Here is a 21,605-nt window from a genome sequence, read left to right as displayed (position 1 = left end):
CTTACAGGAAAAAGAGTGATATAAGACAGAAGAAGAAACTGAATAAGTCAACAAAACTCGTTTTAACTAACTACAATGCAGTCCTACTACCGTCAAGCGCCTGTTTAAAGACTAAAGGTCTACTCTAGTCCCTATAGCATTCAAGCACCGCCATGAGTATCTTGGAATCATGACACCTGGTATGGTATGAACCTCAAATGGACAGTTGTCTACAAAATTCCAAAATTGGGGCTACCATTTGGTTGAATGAAAGACCTTCTTTCTTATATCTTACATGGAAGTTTTTGATGTGGTAAAAATGACGTGTTGTATGTTATGAACTGAATTATGTCTTCCTGCCCCAGCCCTTCATATGTTGAAACCCAATGTGACTATATTTGGAGATAGGGTTTTTAGGAGATAGTTAAGGTTAAATGAGCTCATAAAGATGGGGCCCTAATTTGATAGGACTGTGGCCTTATAAGAACAGGCCATGCCTTGTGAGGACACAGCGAGAAGGGAGCCATCGCCAAGCCAGAAAGAGGGCTCTCACCAGAACCCCATCATGCTGGCACCCTGATCTTGAACATTCCAGCCTCCAGAACAGTGAAGAATGAATTTCTGTTGTTTAAGGCCTTAGCCTGTGGAATTTTGTTATGACACCCTGAGCAGATTAACACAGTGTATTAGAATTCTGAAATAGGTGGTAGATATCTACCAACTTGCTTTTCTCCGGTCTTACCTTTCTTATAGTTCTATAATTATATATTTTAAAAACTAAACACAGTTACATGCATTTTGAGTAATAAAACATTAATTCCCTTTTCATTCTTTGATATTCCTAGATTCTAATAAATGTTTATTGAGACCCCCACAATATTCCAGGTGCTTGTTAGATGCTTGGGAGTCAGGGGGTAAACAGGCAGAAATGAAGTCTCAAAGAGGCCATTTTGGCAGGCACTACCTTCAAATCCCATACATGCTAATAGCAGACGGATAAGAAAATCATTAATTACTGTGCAGGAGGCATGTATCACCTGTGTCTGTCTCCCTGACCGGTCTGTGAGCTCATCTTTGTCCCCAGCACTTGATACACAGCTGGTAGGAATTCGGGGGAGTTTGTTGATGTGTTGAAGGAATTCAAAAGAAAACATTATGACTTGGGAAGGCTCCCAAGAGGAAGGCACGTTATGGAGGGCCTGAGCTGTTTCAAGCCAGTTTGGGGGTGGCTGTGTGATTTCATATAAATTAGACTTTTAATTTCATTTGTTGATATCATAAACTATAGTTAGTTTGGCAGAATATGGTAAGTTTTATTTATACAGTAGCCAAAGGTCCTGTGAAAAGTGCAAAATTCATAAAGAATCTGTTCGATGTTAGAAATTTAGTAAGCAAAGTGATGTATGCAGATCTTCCCTTGGTTCTTGAGTAATATAGAAAACTCTGCAGTGGTTATAGCCTATGTATCGCCAATATTTTCTTTTACCAATTAAAGAGCTTACAGGGGATATATCTCCCCACTCTATCTGGTGCCCCCAATCCAACCCCCTGAAAGACTTGCTGACTGCTCTGTGGGAGATCTGGCCTACCATGCCCCCCACATACGTTCATGGAGTGGTTTATATTTTTAGTAGCTCTCATATTTCACATGTTGTACAGCACTTGGGCAATTGGGAGGGCAATGAAGCCAGTCAGATAAAGGAAACCTTATCTATTGAAGCTGGTAACTTGCTGAATAACTTCTCCTATTCTTTTCTGCATCTGTTCACCACAGGATTATGTAAACTTGGGCCCCCTGGAAGTGAAACTCATGCGTGTGGAGAGCAAGAAAATGCAGATTCATTTTCAAGAGAAGCCGATTACAGACAAATTATTTGAAGAGGTCAAGGGCCCACAAGTCCACGTCACATACAGAATGATGAGGTCTTTTCTCTAAGACTGAACGCTGCAAAGTAAAAACAGTTTTTCCTTATAAATTTTATTTGGGAACTAAAATAGAAAAGCTGCCCACTTTATTTATACTTTGGTCCATTTTTAAACAAGTTGTTATTTCTAAAGATCATTCCAAGATTCAGCTATCCATTTACCTGCATAGCATGAGTAACAAAAATGAAAGTACTAGATATATTTTTATATTCAAGTAATCAGAAGCATGTCAGTGAGCCCAAGATGGTCTCTGAGGTTCCCTACCACTTAAACATTCCCTGATTAATCTATGATTCCAAAATGAAATAGTTCAAGTAGGAATTTCTCTAAGAAAAATTTAGAGGTTTGCATAGCACTGACTACACATCTTTCTCTCTGAGGATGCTAAATGGTAGCTAGCCATTCCACAGTTCAAGCCTACTCTTCTTTAACCTTACATTATTTATAATGAATATAAAACATTTCACAAATAAATTTGAGGGTAGTAATTTGTTGTATCAAAACGTTCCACCAATAGGGAAATCCCTCTTACATTAGCTATATCAAGTCTAAATGGCCTTGAGTTCCTGTCCAAGGCCATTACCACTTCCCTCTTATGGGTACCACAAACCAAGGCAACTATGACTGGGCCTGAATTTGACACCAGCATTTTATTTAAAGTCAAGATCTACTTATAAAGCTTTCTACAAGAAACAACTTATAAGGCCACAGATAGATTGAAAGTTAATATACCATGCAAACATTAACAGAAAAGAAGGTGGTGTGATTAACTATAAAGATGTGAAGGTAAGAATTGTGAAGAGAAATAAAGAAAAAATGAAGAGCAATTTTCCCAATAATAAATAAATAAATAAATCAGGATGATATAACAATCCTAAATTTGTATGTACTAATAAACATGATCTCAAAATATATAAATAAAAATTTACCAAACTAAAAACCACTATGGCATAAATTATATCATATATATTTTACCACAATAAAAAAAAGCAAAACGACAGTTAAATTCACAATCAGACTTGAAGTTCTTACCATACCTCTATCAATAACTGATAGGTCAATCATATTTTAAAATCACTAAGGATATAAAAAAATTGAACAACCATAGACTGCAGATTTTTTTCAAGTGCACATGAAGCATTTACAAAAATAGACCATATTCACAACAAATATTAAAAAAATTGAAATTCATACAACACAATGCTCTGACTAGAGTACAAAAAAATTTGAAAGTAAGCATGCCATTTCTAAAAAACTCATGGGTGAAAGAAAAAGAAATTATATATATATATGTATACACACACACACACACACACACACACTCTGAGTGGCCAGATTACTATGACCACCTGACGTATGTAGGCAAATTAGCCGTACACTGCATCCTATGGGATATGGAAGCCGAAGGCCTGTTCGAACACCTTTGCTGTCTGCAGTTACCAAGATAAAACGTCTCCAATTCGCACAGGAACACAAGGATTGGACAGTCGAGCATTGGAAAAAAGTCATGTGGTCCAATGAATCATGTTTCCAGTTGCATCATGCAGATGGCAGAGTGAGAATTTGGCAGAAACAGCATGAAAGCATGCACCCCACATGCATGAGTACAACCCTTCCAGCTGGTGGGGGCAGTGTTATGGTTTGGGGCATGTTTTCCTGGCATGATTTGGGCCCTTTAATTCGTGTGGAACAACGTCTGAATAGCACAACATACCTAAGTATCGTTGCTGATCAGGTTCATCCTATCATGTTGATGGCGTATCCCAATGGAGATGGCTTCTTCCAACAAGATAATACACCATGCCATGGTGCTCGTATTGTGCAGGAGTGGTTTCAAGAACATGAGGAGACTTTACCTTGCTTAGGTGGCCCCCACAATCACCAGATCTCAATCCAATTGAGCATTTGTGGGACGAAGTTAAAAGAGCCATCATGCAGCTGGTTCCACAACCATCAAATCTCACAGAACTGGACAGTGCTATTCATCAGGCATGGTGTCAGATGCCTCGCATCACCTTTCAACATCTCGTGGAATCAATGCCAAGAAGAATCACCGCAGTATTGAAGGCAAAAGGTGGTCCAACGAAGGACTGATGGGGTGGTCGTCATAATCTGGCCACTCTGTGTGTGTGTGTGTGTGTATATATATATATCTATATATCTATCTATATCTATATCTATCTATATCTATATCTATATCTATATCTATATCTATATCTATATATAATGCAAATAGACCGAACAGCGGAACAACCGGTTGTTATGACATGCGCTGACCACCAGGGGGCGCACATGGAACATAGCAGGCATCAGCAGCAGGTGGCAGAGCGCAGAACATCGCGGTTGGCCACTGTGAATGGTGGAGCGAGTGAGCGGGGGTGCCAGACCAAGGTGGGGCGCTGGTTGCTGTCATCCGGATGAGCCTCTGATGGCTACTGAGAATTCTTTGCTCCCACACACCAAGGTCCCACCAGGTGCTCACACCTGCTGCCAGCACCTGGCATTGGTCCCGATTGCTCAACACCGTCAGTGGGGCAAGCAGTGGCTGCCGGCTCTGATCACCCCTGAGGGCTTCTCCACCTCCCCTTGCTCCTGAGGGGCTGGCACTGTCAGCACGTGGGAGTGGCGGCAGCGGGAACAAGGCTGCCAGCAGGCAGGGGACTGTGGGTCACAGAGGGAGGGGCTGGGTGGGGGTGCGGAGGGTGGACCGAGACCCACCCCTGGGCCCACCGCAGCCTCGCAGCCCACAGTTCCTTTCAAGGTGCATGAATTCGTGCACTGAGCCCCTAGTACCGTGGTCAGCAAACTGCGGCTCGTGAGCCACATGTGGCTCTTTGGCCCCTTGAGTGTGGCTCTTCCACAAAATACCACGTGTGGGCACATGTACAGTGTGATTGAAACTTGGTGGCCCATGTGCAGAAGTCGGTTTTCGGCCTGGGTGAGTCTATTTTGAAGAAGTACTGTTGATATTTGGCTCTGTTGACTAATGAGTTTGCCGACCACTGCCCTAGTATATATATATATTAATCCTCACCCAAGAAGTGAGAATATTTTTTCTATTGATTTTTAGAGAGAGTGAAAGGGAGTGGGGCGAGAGAGAGAGAGAGGAGAGAGAGAAACATCCATGTGAGACGCATCGATTAGATGCCTTCTGCTCATGCCCCACCTGGGCCAGGGAAGAACCTGCAACTAAGGTATGTGCCTTTGACCAGGAAATGAACCTATGACCTTTTGGTCCATGGGTCAATGCTCTAACCACTTAGCAACGGCCGGGAAAGAGATAATATTTTAAATTGATAAAAAATATGACATGTCAAAACTTGGGGATCCAACTACAGTGGTGCTTAAAGGAAAATTTATAACTAAGTTTATCTATTAACAAGAAGGGTTGACAATTCAATCTAAAATTTTATCTCAAATATCTAGAAAAAACAGCAAAAATAAACCTAAGAAAAGTAGAATAAAGGAAATAATGATGAAAAAATTAATTGACTAGAAGGCTAATCTATGAAAGAGAAAACCAACAAAGTCAAAAGGTGGTTTCTTGAAGCGTTAATTAAAATTATTAACCCCTAGTCAGACTTATAAAAAAAAAGAAAACGAAAAAGAAAACATCACTATAGTTTTGATAGACACTGTTAAAAAGATAAGAATTTATGGGGGAAAAACTTTACCAATAAATTTGACAATTTAGAGCAGTGGTTCTCAACCTTCTGGCCCTTTAAATACAGTTCCTCATGTTGTGAACCAACCATAAAATTATTTTCATTGCTACTTCATAACTGTAATGTTGCTCCTGTTATGAATTGTAATTAAATATCTGATATGCAGGATGGTCTTAGGCGACCCCTCTGAAAGGGTCGTTCGACCGCCAAAGGGGTTGCGACCAACAGGTTGAGAACCGCTGATTTAGAGGAAATGGAAACATTATTTGAAAAACATTTCAGAAAAATAGGAGAAAAAAATTCAAAATCGAGAAATGTATCAAACGGAACATGAGCAGATCTGCTATGCTGAAGGCTTCAAAATATTGTTGAGAGAAATTAAAGAAGACTTAAATAAGTAGAATAAAGAGATACACCATTATCATGCATTAGAAGATTCAAAATATTTAAGATGTCAGTCCTTTCCCAACTGATCTATAACCCAGTGCAATCCCAATCAAATTTCTAGCATTTTTTTTTTTTGTGTAGAAATTCACAAGCTATTTCTAACATTATTATGGAAAATTATAACCTAGGCAAAAAACAAAACAAAACAAAAAAAACCTATGGCAGCCAAGACAATCTTAAAGAAAACCAACAAAATTGGAGGACTTAACACTACCAAATTGTAAGACTTCATACAAAATTTCAGTAATTAAGACAATGTGGTATTGGCCCAGGATAAAGGAAAAGTCCAAAGCAACAGAATAGAGAGTCCAGAAACAAAATCCATGCATATTTGTCATTGATTTCTGAAAAAGACGCCACTATAATTCAGTGTGTATGTGTGTGTGTGTGTGTGTGTGTGTGTGTGTGTGCATGTGCAGAGGGTGGGGATGGTGGGGGTGGGGGGAGCAACGGTCTTTTTAATAAAAAATGATGATGAAATGATGGTATATCTGCATGGGGGAAAAAATGAACATTGGCGCCTACCTCATACCATACACAATCAAAAGTGGATCAGAGACCTAAAGATGGAAGGCAAAACAATAAGGAAATATAAGAGAATATCTATATGTTCCCCTTGGCACACCCAATAGAGCTTCAAAGCCTATGCTTGAAATTAAAAACTGCATCTGGAACAGCATTATACTGCATAAGAACAGGCATATAGATTAATTAAACAGAACAGAGAGCCCAGAAATCAACCAATACCATTATGGTCAATATTTGACAAAGGAGGGAAGAGCATACAATGGAATAAAGATAGACTATTCAATAAATGGTGCTGGGAAAATTGGTTAGATACATGCAAAAAAAATGAAATTATTCCACCAACTTACACTATATACAAAAATAAAATCAAAATGGATAAAGACCTAAATATAAGTTGTGAAATCATAAAAATTCTAGAAGAAAACATAGGCAGTAAATCTCAGACATCTCACGTGGCAATATTTTTGCTGATATATCTCCTAGGGCAAAAAAAAAAAACAAAGGGAAAAACAAATGGGACTACAGACAACTAAAAAGCTTCTGAACAGCAAAAGAAACCAACAAAATATAAAGGAAACCCACTGTAGGGGAGAACATATTTGCCAATGATATATCTGATAAGGGGTTAATTTCCAAAATACATAAAGAACTTATACAACTTAACATCAGGAAACAAACAATCCAATTTAAAAACAAATTGCCCGAATAGACACTTCTCCAAAGAGGATATACAGATGGCCAATCCTATATAATAAAAAGGTAATATGCAAATTGACCCTCACGCCCTAGCATCACAAGATGGCCGCCCCATGTCATCAAAATATGGCCACCCCCACATTGTCACAAGATGGCCGACAGGGGAGGGCAGTTGGGGGCGATGAGGCCTGCAAGGGAGGGCAGTTGGGGGCAATCGGGTCAGCAGTGGAGGGCAGTTGGGGGTGATTGGGACAGCAGGGGAGCAGTTAGGTGTCAATCAGGCTGGCAGGGAAGCAGTTAGGGGGTTATCAGGCAGGCAGGCAGGCAGGCGAGTTAGGAGCCAGCAGTCCTGGATTGTGAGAGGGATGTCCGAAACCGGCAGTCGGACATCCCCTGAGAGGTCCCAGATGGGGAAGGGTGCAGGCTGGGCTGAGAGACACCCCACCAGTGCATGAATTTTGTGCACCAGGCCTCTAGTAGACATATAAAAATGCTCAATATCGCTGATCATCAGAGAAATGCATATTAAAACCACAATGAGATATCTCTACCTCACAACTGCCAGAATGGTTACCATTAATAAAACAAGTGCTGGCAAGGATGTGGAGAAAAAGGAACCCTCGTGCACTGTTGGTGGGAATGCAACCTGGTGTAGCCACAGTGGAAAACAGTATGGAGTTTCCTCAAAAAATTAAAAATGAAACTGTCTTTTGGCCTAGTGATCCCGCTTCTGGGAATATATCCTAAGAATCCTGAAACACCAATCAGAAAGAATGTATGCACCCCTATGTTCATAGCAGCATAATAATAATATCTGGAAACCACCCAAGTGTCCATTGGTTGATTAGTGGATATAAAAGCTGTGGTAAATTTACACAATTGAATACCACATTGCTTTAAAAAGGATGGAACTCTTACCCTTTGAGACAGCATGGATGAACCTGGAGATTATAATGCTAAGAGAAATAAGCCAGTCAGAGAAAGATAGTACCGTTGATCTGACTTATATGTAGAATCCAGTGAACAAAATAAACTGAAGAACAAAATAGAACCAGAGTCATGGGTACATGTTACAGACTGACAGATATCAGAGGGAGGTGGGTGGGGCAGATGGCATGAAAGAAGGTGGAGAGAATAGCCAAAGAACATATGTGCATAACCCATGCACACAGACAACAATGTGGTTAGGGCCAGGAGAAGGGGAGGGCAGGGGTTTGGGTGGAGGGGGGCAAAGGAGGGGAAAATAAGTAAAAAATAAAAACTGCATTTGGTAGGTCGGTAAATGTGGATTTGGCAGTATTCTACCTAGCTCCCCAAGCCTGCTGCTCCCTATGTCACTCACTTTCCTGGGGAAAAAATGCCATAAAATCACTAACCATAAAAATATTGATAAATTGGATTTTATTAAAATTGAAATCTCTTGCCCTGACTGGGTAACTCGGTTGGAGCATCATCCTGTATACCAAAAAGGTTCCGGGTTTGATTCCTGGTCAGGGCACATGCATAGGTTGCAGGTTTGATCCCCAGGTATATATGGAAGGCAACCAATTGATGTTTCTCTCACATTGATGCCTCTCTCTCTTTCTCTCTCTCTCTTTCCCTCTTTCTCTAAGATAAATAAACATATCCTCAAGTGAGGATAAAAAAATTAAGATTTTTTTAAATTTAAAAGACACCATTAAATAGTCAAAAAGCAAGTTACATACTGGGAAACTATATTTCCTATGCATGTATCTTACCAAAAAAATCATATAAAGAACACTAGAAAGTCATATACAAATCAATAGGAAATGACTAATAAATATAAAAAGTAGATCAATATTATTACTCATCAGGGAAAAGCAAAACCACGAGATAGCAGTATATACCCAATATAAAGGCTAAAATTAAAAAGTTGAAAATAGTAAATATTGACAAGGATACAGAGCAACTTGAACTCCCATAAAATTGTTGGTGGGAGCATAAATTGGCACAAACACTTTGGAATATATATCAGTATGTATTCAAACAATATATATGTATAATAAAGCTAAATATATATATCATGATCAGCAATTCCACTCAATTTAATATGGAATAGAAATGGGTATGTTTACCGGAAGACATGGATAGGAATTTTCCTAACAACTTTACTGATAATAGCCAAAAACTTGAAACTACCCAAATGACTATCAGCAGTATAATATATATATATAAAAGCCTAAGCGACCATTACAACCGAATGACCAGAATGACTGGAACAACTGGTCGACCATGACTCTCACTGATCATGAGGGGGCAGACGCTCAATGCAGGAGCTGCCCCTGGTGGTCAGTGTGCTCCCAAAGCCAACCTCCCACAGCACCTCCTCCTTCCCGTTGCCCCCTCCCCCCCATTGGCCCCAATGAGGGGGGGGGGGCTGGCTGACCAACCTCTCGCAGCTTCTCCCCCATGCTGGCCGCCAGCCTCCCCCCACCATTGGCCTTGATCACCTGCCAGGCTGAGGGACCCCATCCATGCACAAATTCGTGTACCAGGCCTCTAATATGTAAATAAATTGTGCTATATTCATGCAATGGAATACTGTACAGCAATAGAAAAGAACAAACTACTGCCATATGTGGACATATAGGACGATCTTATGGATGTAATCTTGAGTGAAAAAAGTCACAAAAGGACATATGTGGTATGATCCCATCTGCACAATATTCAACAAGGACAGGTACACTAATCTTGGTGTCAGAAGTCAGAATAACGTCTACCTTTGTGGTGGAGAACGACTAAGATGGCACATAAAGGAGTGTTCCGTTTAGCTTTGTTAACAAAAGGCCTCTGCCATCAACCTCATGCCAACAGAAATCCCCAATCAGGGTGCAGCAAAAGGAGAAGCTTTATTCAGCTGAACAGTTTGCAAACCAGGGAAAGGTAGTCTCCCACAAAATACGAAAGTGCACTCTGAGGAGACAAAAGGTAGGCAGTCTTTTATGGAGGAAGTTCACACCCTAGTTTCTGATTGGTCCATTTTTATGCAAATGAGACATCTAAACCTGCACAGTCTGATTGATTTAAAAACATTGCCCTGATTGGCCATGTTTTTTTAAAATTCTTTATTGTATATAGTATTACATGTGTCTCCTTTTTCCCCCACTGACCTCTCCCTAGCTGTTCCCACCCCCCAGCACACGCCCTCAACCCCCTACTGTCTGTGTCCATGGGTTATGCTCATATGCATGCATACAAGTCCTTTGGTTGATCTCTTACCTGCCCCCACTCCCCTGCCTTCCCTCTGAGGTTGGATGGTCTGTTTGATGCTTCTATGTCTCTGGATCTATTTTTGTTCATCAGTTTATATTGTTCATTATATTCCACAAATGGGTGAGATTGTGTGATACTTATCCTGCTCCAATTGGCTTATTTCGCTTAGCATAATGCTCTCCAGGTCCATCCATGCTGGTGCAAATGGTAAGAGTTCCTTCTTTTTTTACAGCAGTGTACTATTCCATTGTGTAGATGCGCCACAGGACTGGGCGGTTTCTTGACTTCTGATTGGTTATTATGGAGCCATTCTGATTGGTCAGTATACATGCAAATGAGGCTATCGGTAGCAGTTTCAGCTGGACAGGACAGGTCTCAGTCCTATTGGTCAAAAGACAATCCCAGGAGCTCCCTTATAAGGGTTGACTCAGACAGCAGGGACACAGTGCAGGCGGCTGACAGCTCAGTCTGTAGCTTTTCCCTGAAATGCAGCACGTGGGAGAGGCCTCTGTAAACAGTGGCTGCGAGACTCTAGTTATACATTTGTGTCCACGAGGAGCCCTGCTGAGCAGATATATTCCCTCTCGAGTTCCACCTCTTGATCTGATCAGCAGTTAACGTGGATGAGTTCACTTTACAAACATTCATCAAGCCGGGCACTTCAGATTTGTTTATTTGACTGATGTAGTTTATACTTGAAAAAAGCTTTTCCCCCAAACTGTCCCCCAAGCTCCCATATCCCAATCCATTCCATGAAGTTAAAGGTCATGTTTCTGTCTTATGGTGCGAACAGAAGAAAGAGTGTTCCCTGACAGGAAGGCAGAATACTCTGTTAGGGCAGTGTTTCAAAGGTCACCGAAACAGAAATGTCCTTGGAAAAGCTAATGCGGTTTTGCCCATTTTCCATATTAGGAAGAAATGTAAACTTTTTATAAACAAGATTTATCTTTACTTTTTACAGATGGGGTGGGGGTGGGGAGACTTTCACTGGGACAAATCAGAGCTTCCAGTGACCAACACATGAAGGCCATGGGGCAGCCCACTGGTTTCAGCAGGTCAGCAGAAACGGACATTGTTTTCTCTCACACTTGGAAAGCGCAGACCATGAGATTAGGAAAACAAGCCTGGCATAACATGGTACTATTCCAGCATTAATTTGTTAGCTGTGGCAGTTTCTCCTTCACAGTATGAATTTGAATCCGAAGAAAATATCAAATGACTTACAAGTCTCGTTTGCTGCCAAGAAGATGTCAGAGTTGAAAAGGCATCCTTTGAAACGGGAAGGGGAAGAATGTGTTTTCCTCTGTTAATATCATTTCTTATGTTTAGAACTTGCAAAGTGGCAGCATCTCTAAAACAAATACGCAGGGGTTTTTTGGTGTGTGTGTTTTTAAACAATCCATATTCTAAGCAGCTTAGAGTGGTAGCTGTTAGATGACTAACTGACAAAGCAAGTCTCAATGACGTGTTGTGCCACCATGGATTTCTGTCAGCGTCCCTGATTCAGTGACGTGTGGGTAAGGCTTTAGGGAAGCAAAATGAAACTGCTCCTTCCCTCAAGATGCTCACAGTCCAGTGCGAGAGCCGGGGTTCGGGGCTTCTCGGGACTGGGAACCTGCCTTCCACTTCAATACCAAAGGCAGAGAAGGCAGGCGAGACATCCAAGTGGGGTGGCTGGTCTAACTCCCAATAGTCTATCTTTACCACCTTTAGTAATAGATTTGAAAAAGACATTTAAGATGCGATTAGGGAGATTTTATGTAGGATTCAGTTCTTAAAGTAACCAAGCACCTGAGTTTTAGTTGGTGTTTTTCAAGATTTGGGGACAGGGACGGGGTGTGGGAACTTGCTTGTGTTGGCCCAGGAACCAGATGGGTGTGAAGAGATGAGATGGTGTAAAGGGGCAGGGCAGTGCAGAAAGCACCTCAGGCTGGCTGCCTCGAATCCTGCGGTTAACTTCTTTCAGGCCTGGTTTCCTCCTCTGCATCACATGGACGGAATCCCCATTCTGCAGGATTATTTTAAGGATCAGAGAGAATGCATGTACCCGGTCCACAGTAGACATGTACTATGTGGCAGTCGACACGATGCCCGACATTTCACAGGAACCTCTGGAAGTAAGGCCTAAGACGTCTGCGTGAAGGTTGACGGAGCGTGCCTGTGTCCAATCGATCCGTCAGACGCCGTGAGGCGTGGACAGCTGGGCCCTGCGCCCTTGTCTTAAGGAGCGGGCCCCATCCTGGGAGGCTGGGGAGAGTGACTCAGCCGCCACCTTGCAGGAGGCCAGCCCCTGGCTCTGCTGATCTAGGTCAGGCCGAAGGGACAAGTAGTAAACCCAGTTCCAAATCTCTTAAGTGTGTGGGGGAGGGCGGCGCCGTGGGTCAGTGGTGACATTTTTGTTGCCTTTTGAGTCCTATAGCCAGATACTAGAGCCATTCAGGGGAGGAGGAGGCCTGGGGGATTCTGTGGCAATAAAAAGCTGTTTGTTAAAGGCCTGCTTTATCCTCCCTTGTTTTACTAGATCTCAACACAACAGTTCTCTGTATTTTTCTTGGAATAAAACTGGCTTTTGCCCTAGACTCCAGGAAACGTGCCCTCGGCAGCAGACGCTTTCTAAATATTAGTGACTTTAACTCGATTAAGAATTTCCATTTCCCATTCCTGTGACTGTGAGGCTCCAGTTCCCAGAAAGGCTGCCTTTCTTCTCTCTCTCTTTTTTTTTTCAACATGACGCTTCCGATTGGTTATGTTTTAGGTCATTTTGTTCTTATGATCTGAGTAAATGCTAAAAAAAACTTCAAGGTACTTTTAAAGATTCTTCACACAGAGATGTTTTCAGATTCCCAGCAACTACAATGACTTTGAAAGGGACTGTGCATTCTGATATCCTCGCAGATTCTTAGTAAAAGGCGTTGTCAGCATTTCCTTCCTCAAGTCCTGTGCTCAGCTTGCTGACCTCTCGCCTTCTTGGGTTAGGGCCATCTTTTTGTACAGCCTCAGCTATAAAAATATGCTAGGCCCGGCCACACTTCCCTCCTGAGAGGAATGGAATGAGCTGTGCTGGATTCCCCTCTCTGCGACTAACCGACAAACCGGGGTCAGCCAGACACTTTTACCAAACTGGGCTCTGGCTTCGCTGCAGGTTCTGGGGCAAGTGTGCAATTAACTTCAGGTCTTTGATGTTCTTCGCGACATTTCCTCTATGCTTCAGTCATTTTCTCCAGCTGCTTACAAAGGGTCTTCTGTGACTGGTGTGCTATTTATGTGAAAATGTCACTGTGGGGCATAGCTGGGCCTAAAATCTGGTGAGAAGGTACACGCCTTCACCATGTTGTGTGACATTTACTGAGCACGAGCAGTTTGGACTTGCCTACTATTCATTTTTAAAGTTTTTGACACTTTTTAGCATTTCATTTCTTGGAAATATTTTCATTTAAAACTATCATTCTTTTCTTGAATCTCAACTTATAATATGCGACATGGTAGGGTATTGAAGTCTTTGATCAGAAATGAGTTCAAGAAATTAGAGATTCTTTTACTAAAAATCAAATGACTATGACAGAGGCCACTAGTTTTTCTTCCAGTCTGTACGCCCCTTCTTCTGTAACAATGCATTCATTTAGCTGCTTTGGCTGAGTGGGGTCACCCAACTTAAACACTCTACTTCCAGGCTTCCCTTGCAGCCACATGATGAAGTTCTGGCCAATGGATTGTGAGTAGAAGTTGTGCCCAACATCTGTGTCTTCCCTTTTCCTCCCTTACTCTCCCGTCCTCCATCTGCTGCTGGGATGTGCTTAGCTGCTCAGCCACAGTTGATGTGAGATGAGGGGAGCACCTTAGGAAATGTGGAACAGCAGCACACCTCACGCCTAAATGAGAACACCTGCCCATCTTGTGGGCACAGCTGCTCTGCCAGCCCAGACTTCTGTGTGAGGGAAAATAAACTTCTGGCTTGGTTGAATTATTGAGTGTAGATTTTCTGTTATCAACCCCCAAACCCCATCCTAATACAGACTCTAATATGACCTTGCAAGAAGTCAATAGTTTTTGATAGTAAAACGTAGTCTGTACTAAATAAGGTCTGGGTAAGTACAGTGGGGCCTTGATTTACGAGTTTAATTCGTTCCGAGACCGAGCTTGTTAAGGAGCTCGTTAACTCAAATTACTCTATCAACTCAATGCAAAAAATCGGCCGAGAGACAGCTGGTATCTCAAAAAATTCGTTAGTCAGGACACTTGTAAGTCAAGGCCCCACTGTATTTATTCTTGGTTAAAATAAAATAGAGGATGGAGCTAAAATTACTTTAGAAATTATTCTGTTTTATAAGAGGGCATCTAAAACTGCGGACCTAAGTCTACGTAGATGTGTGGGGCTGGCTATCTTCAAAGAAGTGTTCTCACACCCACGTGCAGTGTTATGGAGGCTGCCTCGGGCCCGAGGCCTCCGCTTGTGCGAGGATGTCGAGTCAGGGGTCAGGGCTCTGCTTTGGAAGCAGCTCATGGGATCTCCACCAGCACTTGGAGGACGTCAACTATGCAAACACAGCAAAGTGGACGGTTCCCAAACTGATAGTTTCAAAGGCTCTTTAGTCATACTAATAATAGCATATACTTAAATGTGCTTATTATATGCACTTACATATATTAACCTAGTTGATCCTTCTTGTAATCCTATAAGGTAGGGTCTATAATTATTCTCATCTTACAGATGAAGGGAAATTCAGTAACTTTTCTACAAGTTCCCAGCTAGTCAAGGAGCAGTGTCAGAATTTGAACACAGGTGTTTTGCCTCCAGAATCATCCCAATAAAAATGATAGCAATTATGCACCGAACCTTTATCATGTGCCAGGCTGTTCTAAATGCATCCATTTACTAATTCATTAAATACAGCAGGCCCACGAGGTAGGCATTATCATGCCATTTCCCACATGAAGAATCTGAGGCAGTGTGAGAGTAACTCACTTGCCCGGACGAGTGTCTGAGCGCACAGTATGCCTGCAGAGCCCACACCATTACTGTCCTGTTGCACCAGCTCATCGAGCAGCAGGGCTTCCCGCAGTGATGAGGTGCTTTCGGAAGGGAAAAGGAATGCTCTTCATAGGAAAGCTGTTTCTGTAAATTGTCCTCTGTATGTGTCCGGATGCCAGCAGTCCTTTGCCTTCTCTTCCTTTTCCTACCTCATCTCAGCCTTTCCCTTCCCCCCCCACCCCCCCAACTCTGCAGCCAGTTTCTGCATCTTTTTTTTTTTAACTTAACTCCTACTCTAATTAGCGCCATTAGTAGATTCTTTCCTTTAAAAAAAAAATCTTAAAAAAAATTTTTTTTTTATTGTTGCAGAGAGGAAGGGAGAGATTGAAACATCAATAATGAGAATCATTGATCGACTGCCTCCTGCACGCCCCCCACCGGGGACTAAGCCCACAACCTGGGCATGTGCCCTGATTGGGAATCAAACTGTGATCTCCTGGTGCATACTGGTAGGTTGGCACTCAAACACTGAGCCACTCTGGCTGGGCCCTTTCCTTTTTTCTTTTTTTTAAAACTTTATTGAGATATAATTGACAAATAATATTTTAAGAAATTTGAAGTTCACAATGTGATGATTACAGAATACACTGTGAAAGGATTCCTCGCAAGTTAACACAGCCAGCACCTCACATATTTACCTTTGGGGGAACATTTAAGTTCAACTCTTAGCAAATTTCAATTCTACAATACAGTTGACCCTTGACTAACACAGGACTAGAGGCACCGAAAATTTGTGTATAACTTAAGTCAGCCCTCCACATATGTGGATTCCCACACTCAGATTGAAAATACAGTGCAGTGCTATCAACCATAGTTATCATGTTGTACATTAGATCCTTAACAACTACCCCTTTGTCTTGAGGGTCTCATAATCACAGCCTCATGGGTTTTCATAGTGAGGTGTTTGGGGGATCCATCCCTTGTATGGGAATCTTAAAGGTTGAGTTGCTAAAGGTGGGGTCCAAATCTTTCACCCCTTAGAGAAAAGCTGGAATTGGGGGTTTCCTCCGCATTGTATGGTGCTGTGGCGAAGGCAGGGTTTACGGCCAGAGTATGTCAGCCTTTCCTACTTATTCTGATGCATTTTCTCTCTCACCTGATGTGTGGGAGTCATTCAGCTGGCTCCTGGATTTCTATCAAAGGTTAACTGGTCAACGTGTAGCGTGTATTCACTGTGTTTGTCAGAGGGAGGAAGTCCAGGAGCCTCCTGTGCCATCTTGGTCAACCTCTAGTTCTTCCTACTGATTGTCTCTTCTCTTTGGCCAACCCCTCCAGCTAAGTTTTGTTCATGCTGGAGGACTAGGACAATAGTCTCCTGACTAGTTCACAAGTTTCTTTAGTCTCTCTATAGTCCATTCTCAATACAGCCGCCTCAGCGGTCCTCCTACCAACAAAAGTCTTTAAAGAGTCCTCTGCCCAACATTTGCAGTGCTGTCCCAGCTCAGGCTGAAAGCCAAACCTCAGCAGCCCACTGCCACCCTCTAACCACAGCTTCCACCGCGCTCCCGCTCACCCACTCTGCTCCAGGCCCCTGGTATCCTTGCTGCTTCTCAGAGAAGTCAAGCACAGTCCCCTTTAGGATGTTGGGTCTTTCCCCTGCTTGTGTGAGAAGGGGAATCAGTTTCTGCATCTTTCCATCTTCCTCACTTCATTTAAGTCTGTTTAAAAGTCACTTCATCAGAGGTCTTCCTTGATACCCTAACCCAGTGGTTCTCAACCTTCCTAATGACGCGACCCTTTCATACAGTTCCTCATGTTGTGGTGACCCCCAACCATAAAATTATTTTCGTTGCTACTTCCTAACTGTAATTTTGCTACTGTTAAGAATCGTAATGTAAATATCTGATATGCAGGATGTATTTTCATTGTTATAAATTGAACATAATTAAAGCACAGTGATTAATCACAAAAACAATATATAATTATACATGTTTTGCTATGGTCTTAGGCGACCCCTGTGAAAGGGTCGTTCGACCCACAGGTTGAGAACCACTGCCCTAAACAAAATAGTACCATATTCTTACATCACTCTATCCTTTCACCCTTTTTCTTAGAGCACTCATCATGAGTCATAGAATACTTCATTGCCTACTATCATAAGAAAATAAGCTCATGAAAAAAAAAGAAAGAAAAAGAAAATAAGCTCATGAAAGCAAAACCCTGCCTTATTGATTTTTGCATCTAAAACTCCTGGCTCACAGAAGGCACTCAATGTGTGTGGATGAACAAGGGAGAGTGACTTTACTTTCATTTTAAAGCTTCCTTGGCCTATTCGCCCTTTGCTTATTGTCCTTTACCTCTTTTAGTTCCTAGCCAAGCATCTTGATACCACCACCATTCTTCCCATTCTCAATTTCATGCAGTCTGGTTCCTGTCCCTGCCAATGCCTGGGTATGGCTATGGTAAGTGTTAAGTTCTAACTGTTGGAGCCAATGGTTAGTTTTGAATATTTCACTTATATTCACCATTCCCTACTTCTTCAACTATGTCCCTAACATCTCTTCCCTGGTTTTCCTCCAGTTCTGACTGTTCTTTCCTGGTCTCCATTAATTTTCTACTACCCTTGAATAATGGAGATATTCTCCAGGACTCAACATTTACCTCTTTTCTTATTCCACAAAGAACAATCGCTGTGATAGGTATTTTTCTGCCTAAAGTATTTTCGATAGTTTGGATTATTTTCTTTAGATTTCCAGAAGTGAGATTACAGGGTAAAGAATACAGATGTTTTAATGATTTTTTGAAAGAGCTGTCCAATTCACAATGTCCCTAAAAATAATCAGTTGCTAGTTTTCCCTCCCAGAGGTGTTAGGAATTGAACAGCAAAATAGGCAAAAAATATAGATGCAAAGGGGCAGAGAACTCAAGTTCTATTAAGAGGCAAGGAAGAGAAAAAGGCTGAGCACAAGTTTCAATAATGGAGGTACAGTAAATCCTGTATTTAACAGACTTTGACTTAATGGACAAAATTTCCAGTCTGTATGTCATAACACTCTTAATTTTAAAATGCTTTTACCCAAGATTTGCTTGTGTACTATAGGCGCTCCAATCCCGGGAGCACCATGCTGTTCGTTGCTAGTCGGAAAAAAATCACGTGTGTGACCAGAGGGGAAAGACATAGCCTTTATAAATTACATCTGGGGAAGACTGGATGGCGGCCTGCTGGGTGAGTTTCCACATTTGGCCAGGGTAGGCTGCAGTGGTCAGCAAACTGTGGCTCGCGAGCCACATGCGGCTCTTTGGCCCCTTGAGTGTGGCTCTTCCTAAGCCTTAGGAGTACCCTAATTAAGTTAATAACAATGTACCTACCTATATAGTTTAAAAAATTTGGCTCTCAAAAGAAATTTCAATCGTTGTACTGTTGATATTTGGCTCTGTTGACTAATGAGTTTGCCGACCACTGGGCTAGGGGCATCTCTAGCAGAGGGGAGAGGAGAGGGCCGTGTTGGGAAAGGCCTGCAGGCAGCCGAGGACAGAGCCTGGTGAAGCTTGTTAGCAGTCAGTGACATGGGAAACACTCAGGTCAGGGCTGCTCTGCTCCTCGTGGCCGCTGCCAGGTGGACACTGTTCCACTGACTGGGAGGGGGAATTGGGCTATATCCTCACTTGCCCCTACAGCTTGTAATTAAATTAACAGGGTATTTTTTTATTCATTGTCATTTTTAACAAATGTTAGCGAGTCGGCCATATGTTGGAAAAGACACTGTAGTAATTTCGCCGACATAAGTAAATATTACATATCTACAACTATAGTCTACATAATTAAATCCAAGAGTCACCACTTGTAAACCATATTCGGTGAATGATTAGCACGTGATCACACCGCATCACACGTGGTAATTGGTTCTGTTGTCCGGTGGGGTGACTTTCTGCAGCAGTTTTAACACAAGTCAGCTGGTGCTCCCACATGCGCTAAGCCAGGCCCCCACCCTGTGCATTTGTTTACTCTGGTGACTAGTTGAGGGCACGCATTTACTAGACTTATTCATTATAAATTTAAAATTACAGTAATACATGCAGAAAACTTCTGTGAAATTAAGCTTTTTTTTTTAAATATATATTTTATTGATTTTTTTACAGAGAGGAAAGGAGAGGGATAGAGAGTTAGAAACATCGATGAGAGAGAAACATCGATCAGCTAGCTGCCTCCTGCACACCCCCTACTGGGACTGTGCCTGCAACCAAGGTACATGCCCTGGACCGGAATCGAACCTGGGACCTTTCAGTCCACAGGTTGACGCTCTATCCACTGAGCCAAACCGGTTAGGGCAAAATTAAGCTTTTCATACGTAATTTTAATTACACAAACATGTCTAGTGAGTAAAAACAGGTAAACAATTTTGTCAATTTTTTAACATATGCATTCGGAAAACATACTTTATGACAGACTTTCAGCTTTAACAGATAACCCCTCCACCGTTATATGGACGTTTTACAGCTGAGAAGGGTTGGAATTGTAGGCATTGGACACTTGATAGGCAGTGAGCCACAGGCACAGGATCGAAGGGCAGGGTCTGGGGCCAAACACATGAATCCCCTTGTGATGGCCCACCCCACCCCTCACCCTTCTCAGAAAGCAACATTTTTTGGGGAAATTATCAGTGGGAAACATGTATGTATGCTAAGGCTTACAATTAAAAAACCATGCCGAGAAGCCGCCTGAATAATGTGAAACTAAAAATGCCTTGTGGGTCCTCTGGTGTCCCATACACAACCCAGGACGAGAGATCTGGGGAGTTGCACTTACCTCCTTATCTCAGGACAGTAAAACTCGCTGAGTGACCGGGAAAGCTGGTTCTCCTAGGCACCTGGGATCTGCATTTCTAGTCTTCAGTCAACATTCCCTCCTCCTACTTCATTTCCTGCCTAAACCTCCCGTGAGGAAGAAAATGTCACTGGGCCATCATCCACAAGACCCTTTGTTTCTCAATACCTAAACTACAGCACGATTTGCTTGCCTACAGGAAAGGATTCCCCAAGTGCAAAGACCCCGGTGTCCCGAGCACAAAAACCAACATGGTGGTGGGGCAGCGTGTGCGTCAGGGCCGTGCGCTAAAGGGCCACGTGCCTAAAAGAACTTAATCCTACACCACCGCCTATAAACATAGAAGGCTCCTGCCAGAGTTGGGGAGATGTGATTAGCAGGTTATTTCCCTGGGTAAACTTCCTAAAGGTGTAATTTTTCAGGTAAGGGTAGGAACTCTCAAAACTTCTAACAACTAAGGCCAATTCTCCCCGCCCCCAAAAGCTGTACTGGCTTAATACTCCCCTCAGCTTTAGCTGCAGTTCGTGTACTCTTGCCTGTGCTGTTATCTATACAAATCCTCTACACCAGTTCACGGACAGGGGTATGGGCAGACCCAGGGCCAGACCAGAGGCTCAGGAACACAGCTCTACCACTTAGTTGATAAAGATCACACAGTAAGTGACTAACCTCTCTAGGCCCGTTTCCTTGTCTATAAAATAGGTATAAAAAAGTGTCTCTGCCACACACTTGAGTAAGGAACAAATTCCTATCTAATAAAAGAGAAAAATGGTAATTGGCGTACGACGATACCCTTTTCATTGGCTAATCAGGGCTATATGCAAATTAACTGCCAACTATGATTGGCAGTTAACTGCCAACTATGATTGGCAGTTAACTGCCAGCTATGATTGGCAGTTAACTGCCAACTAAGATTGGCAGTTAACTGCCAACAAGATGGCGGTTAATTTGCATATGTAGGCACAATGCAGGGAGGCAAAAGGGAAAGCAGGAAGAAGCCCCCTGCCCCCCTGCCACTGACAGTGATCGGAAACCCAGGGGGGAGCTAAAAGCTGGGAGGCAGGGCAAAGGCGGCCCTGGGGCCGCCTTTGCCCTGCCCCCCAGCCATGATCGGAGAATCAGGCGCCTTTGCTGCCCTGGCCAGTGATAGCAGGAAGTAGGGGTGGAGCCAGCGATGGGAGCTGGGCACGGTCGAAGCTGGCAGTCCCGGGAGCTAGGGGTCCCTTGCCAGGGCCTAAAGCGGAGCCCACGATTGCGGGGCCGCTGCAGCTGTGGGTCCCCGCTGCCCGGGCCGGACACCTAGGCCAGAGGCGTTAGGCCTGGGCAGGGGCGGAGC

General features: G+C 42.8%; 1 protein-coding gene across 1 annotated transcript in view; it reads left to right on the top strand.

Moving 5' to 3' along the window:
* Positions 1 to 2,734, top strand: part of CCDC83 (coiled-coil domain containing 83) — a 40,641-nt gene extending 37,907 nt beyond the window's left edge. Inside the window, exon 11 of the mRNA XM_059708227.1 lies at positions 1,754 to 2,734. Within this exon, the coding sequence (XP_059564210.1) occupies positions 1,754 to 1,915 (162 nt within the window). The 3' untranslated portion in view covers positions 1,916 to 2,734. The remainder of the gene's footprint in view (positions 1 to 1,753) is intronic.
* Positions 2,735 to 21,605: the final 18,871 nt, after the last annotated feature.

This window comes from Myotis daubentonii, chromosome 9 (assembly GCF_963259705.1).
Source record: "Myotis daubentonii chromosome 9, mMyoDau2.1, whole genome shotgun sequence".
NCBI classification, from domain to species: domain Eukaryota; kingdom Metazoa; phylum Chordata; class Mammalia; order Chiroptera; family Vespertilionidae; genus Myotis; species Myotis daubentonii.
This window is presented reverse-complemented; position numbering and strand designations above follow the sequence as displayed.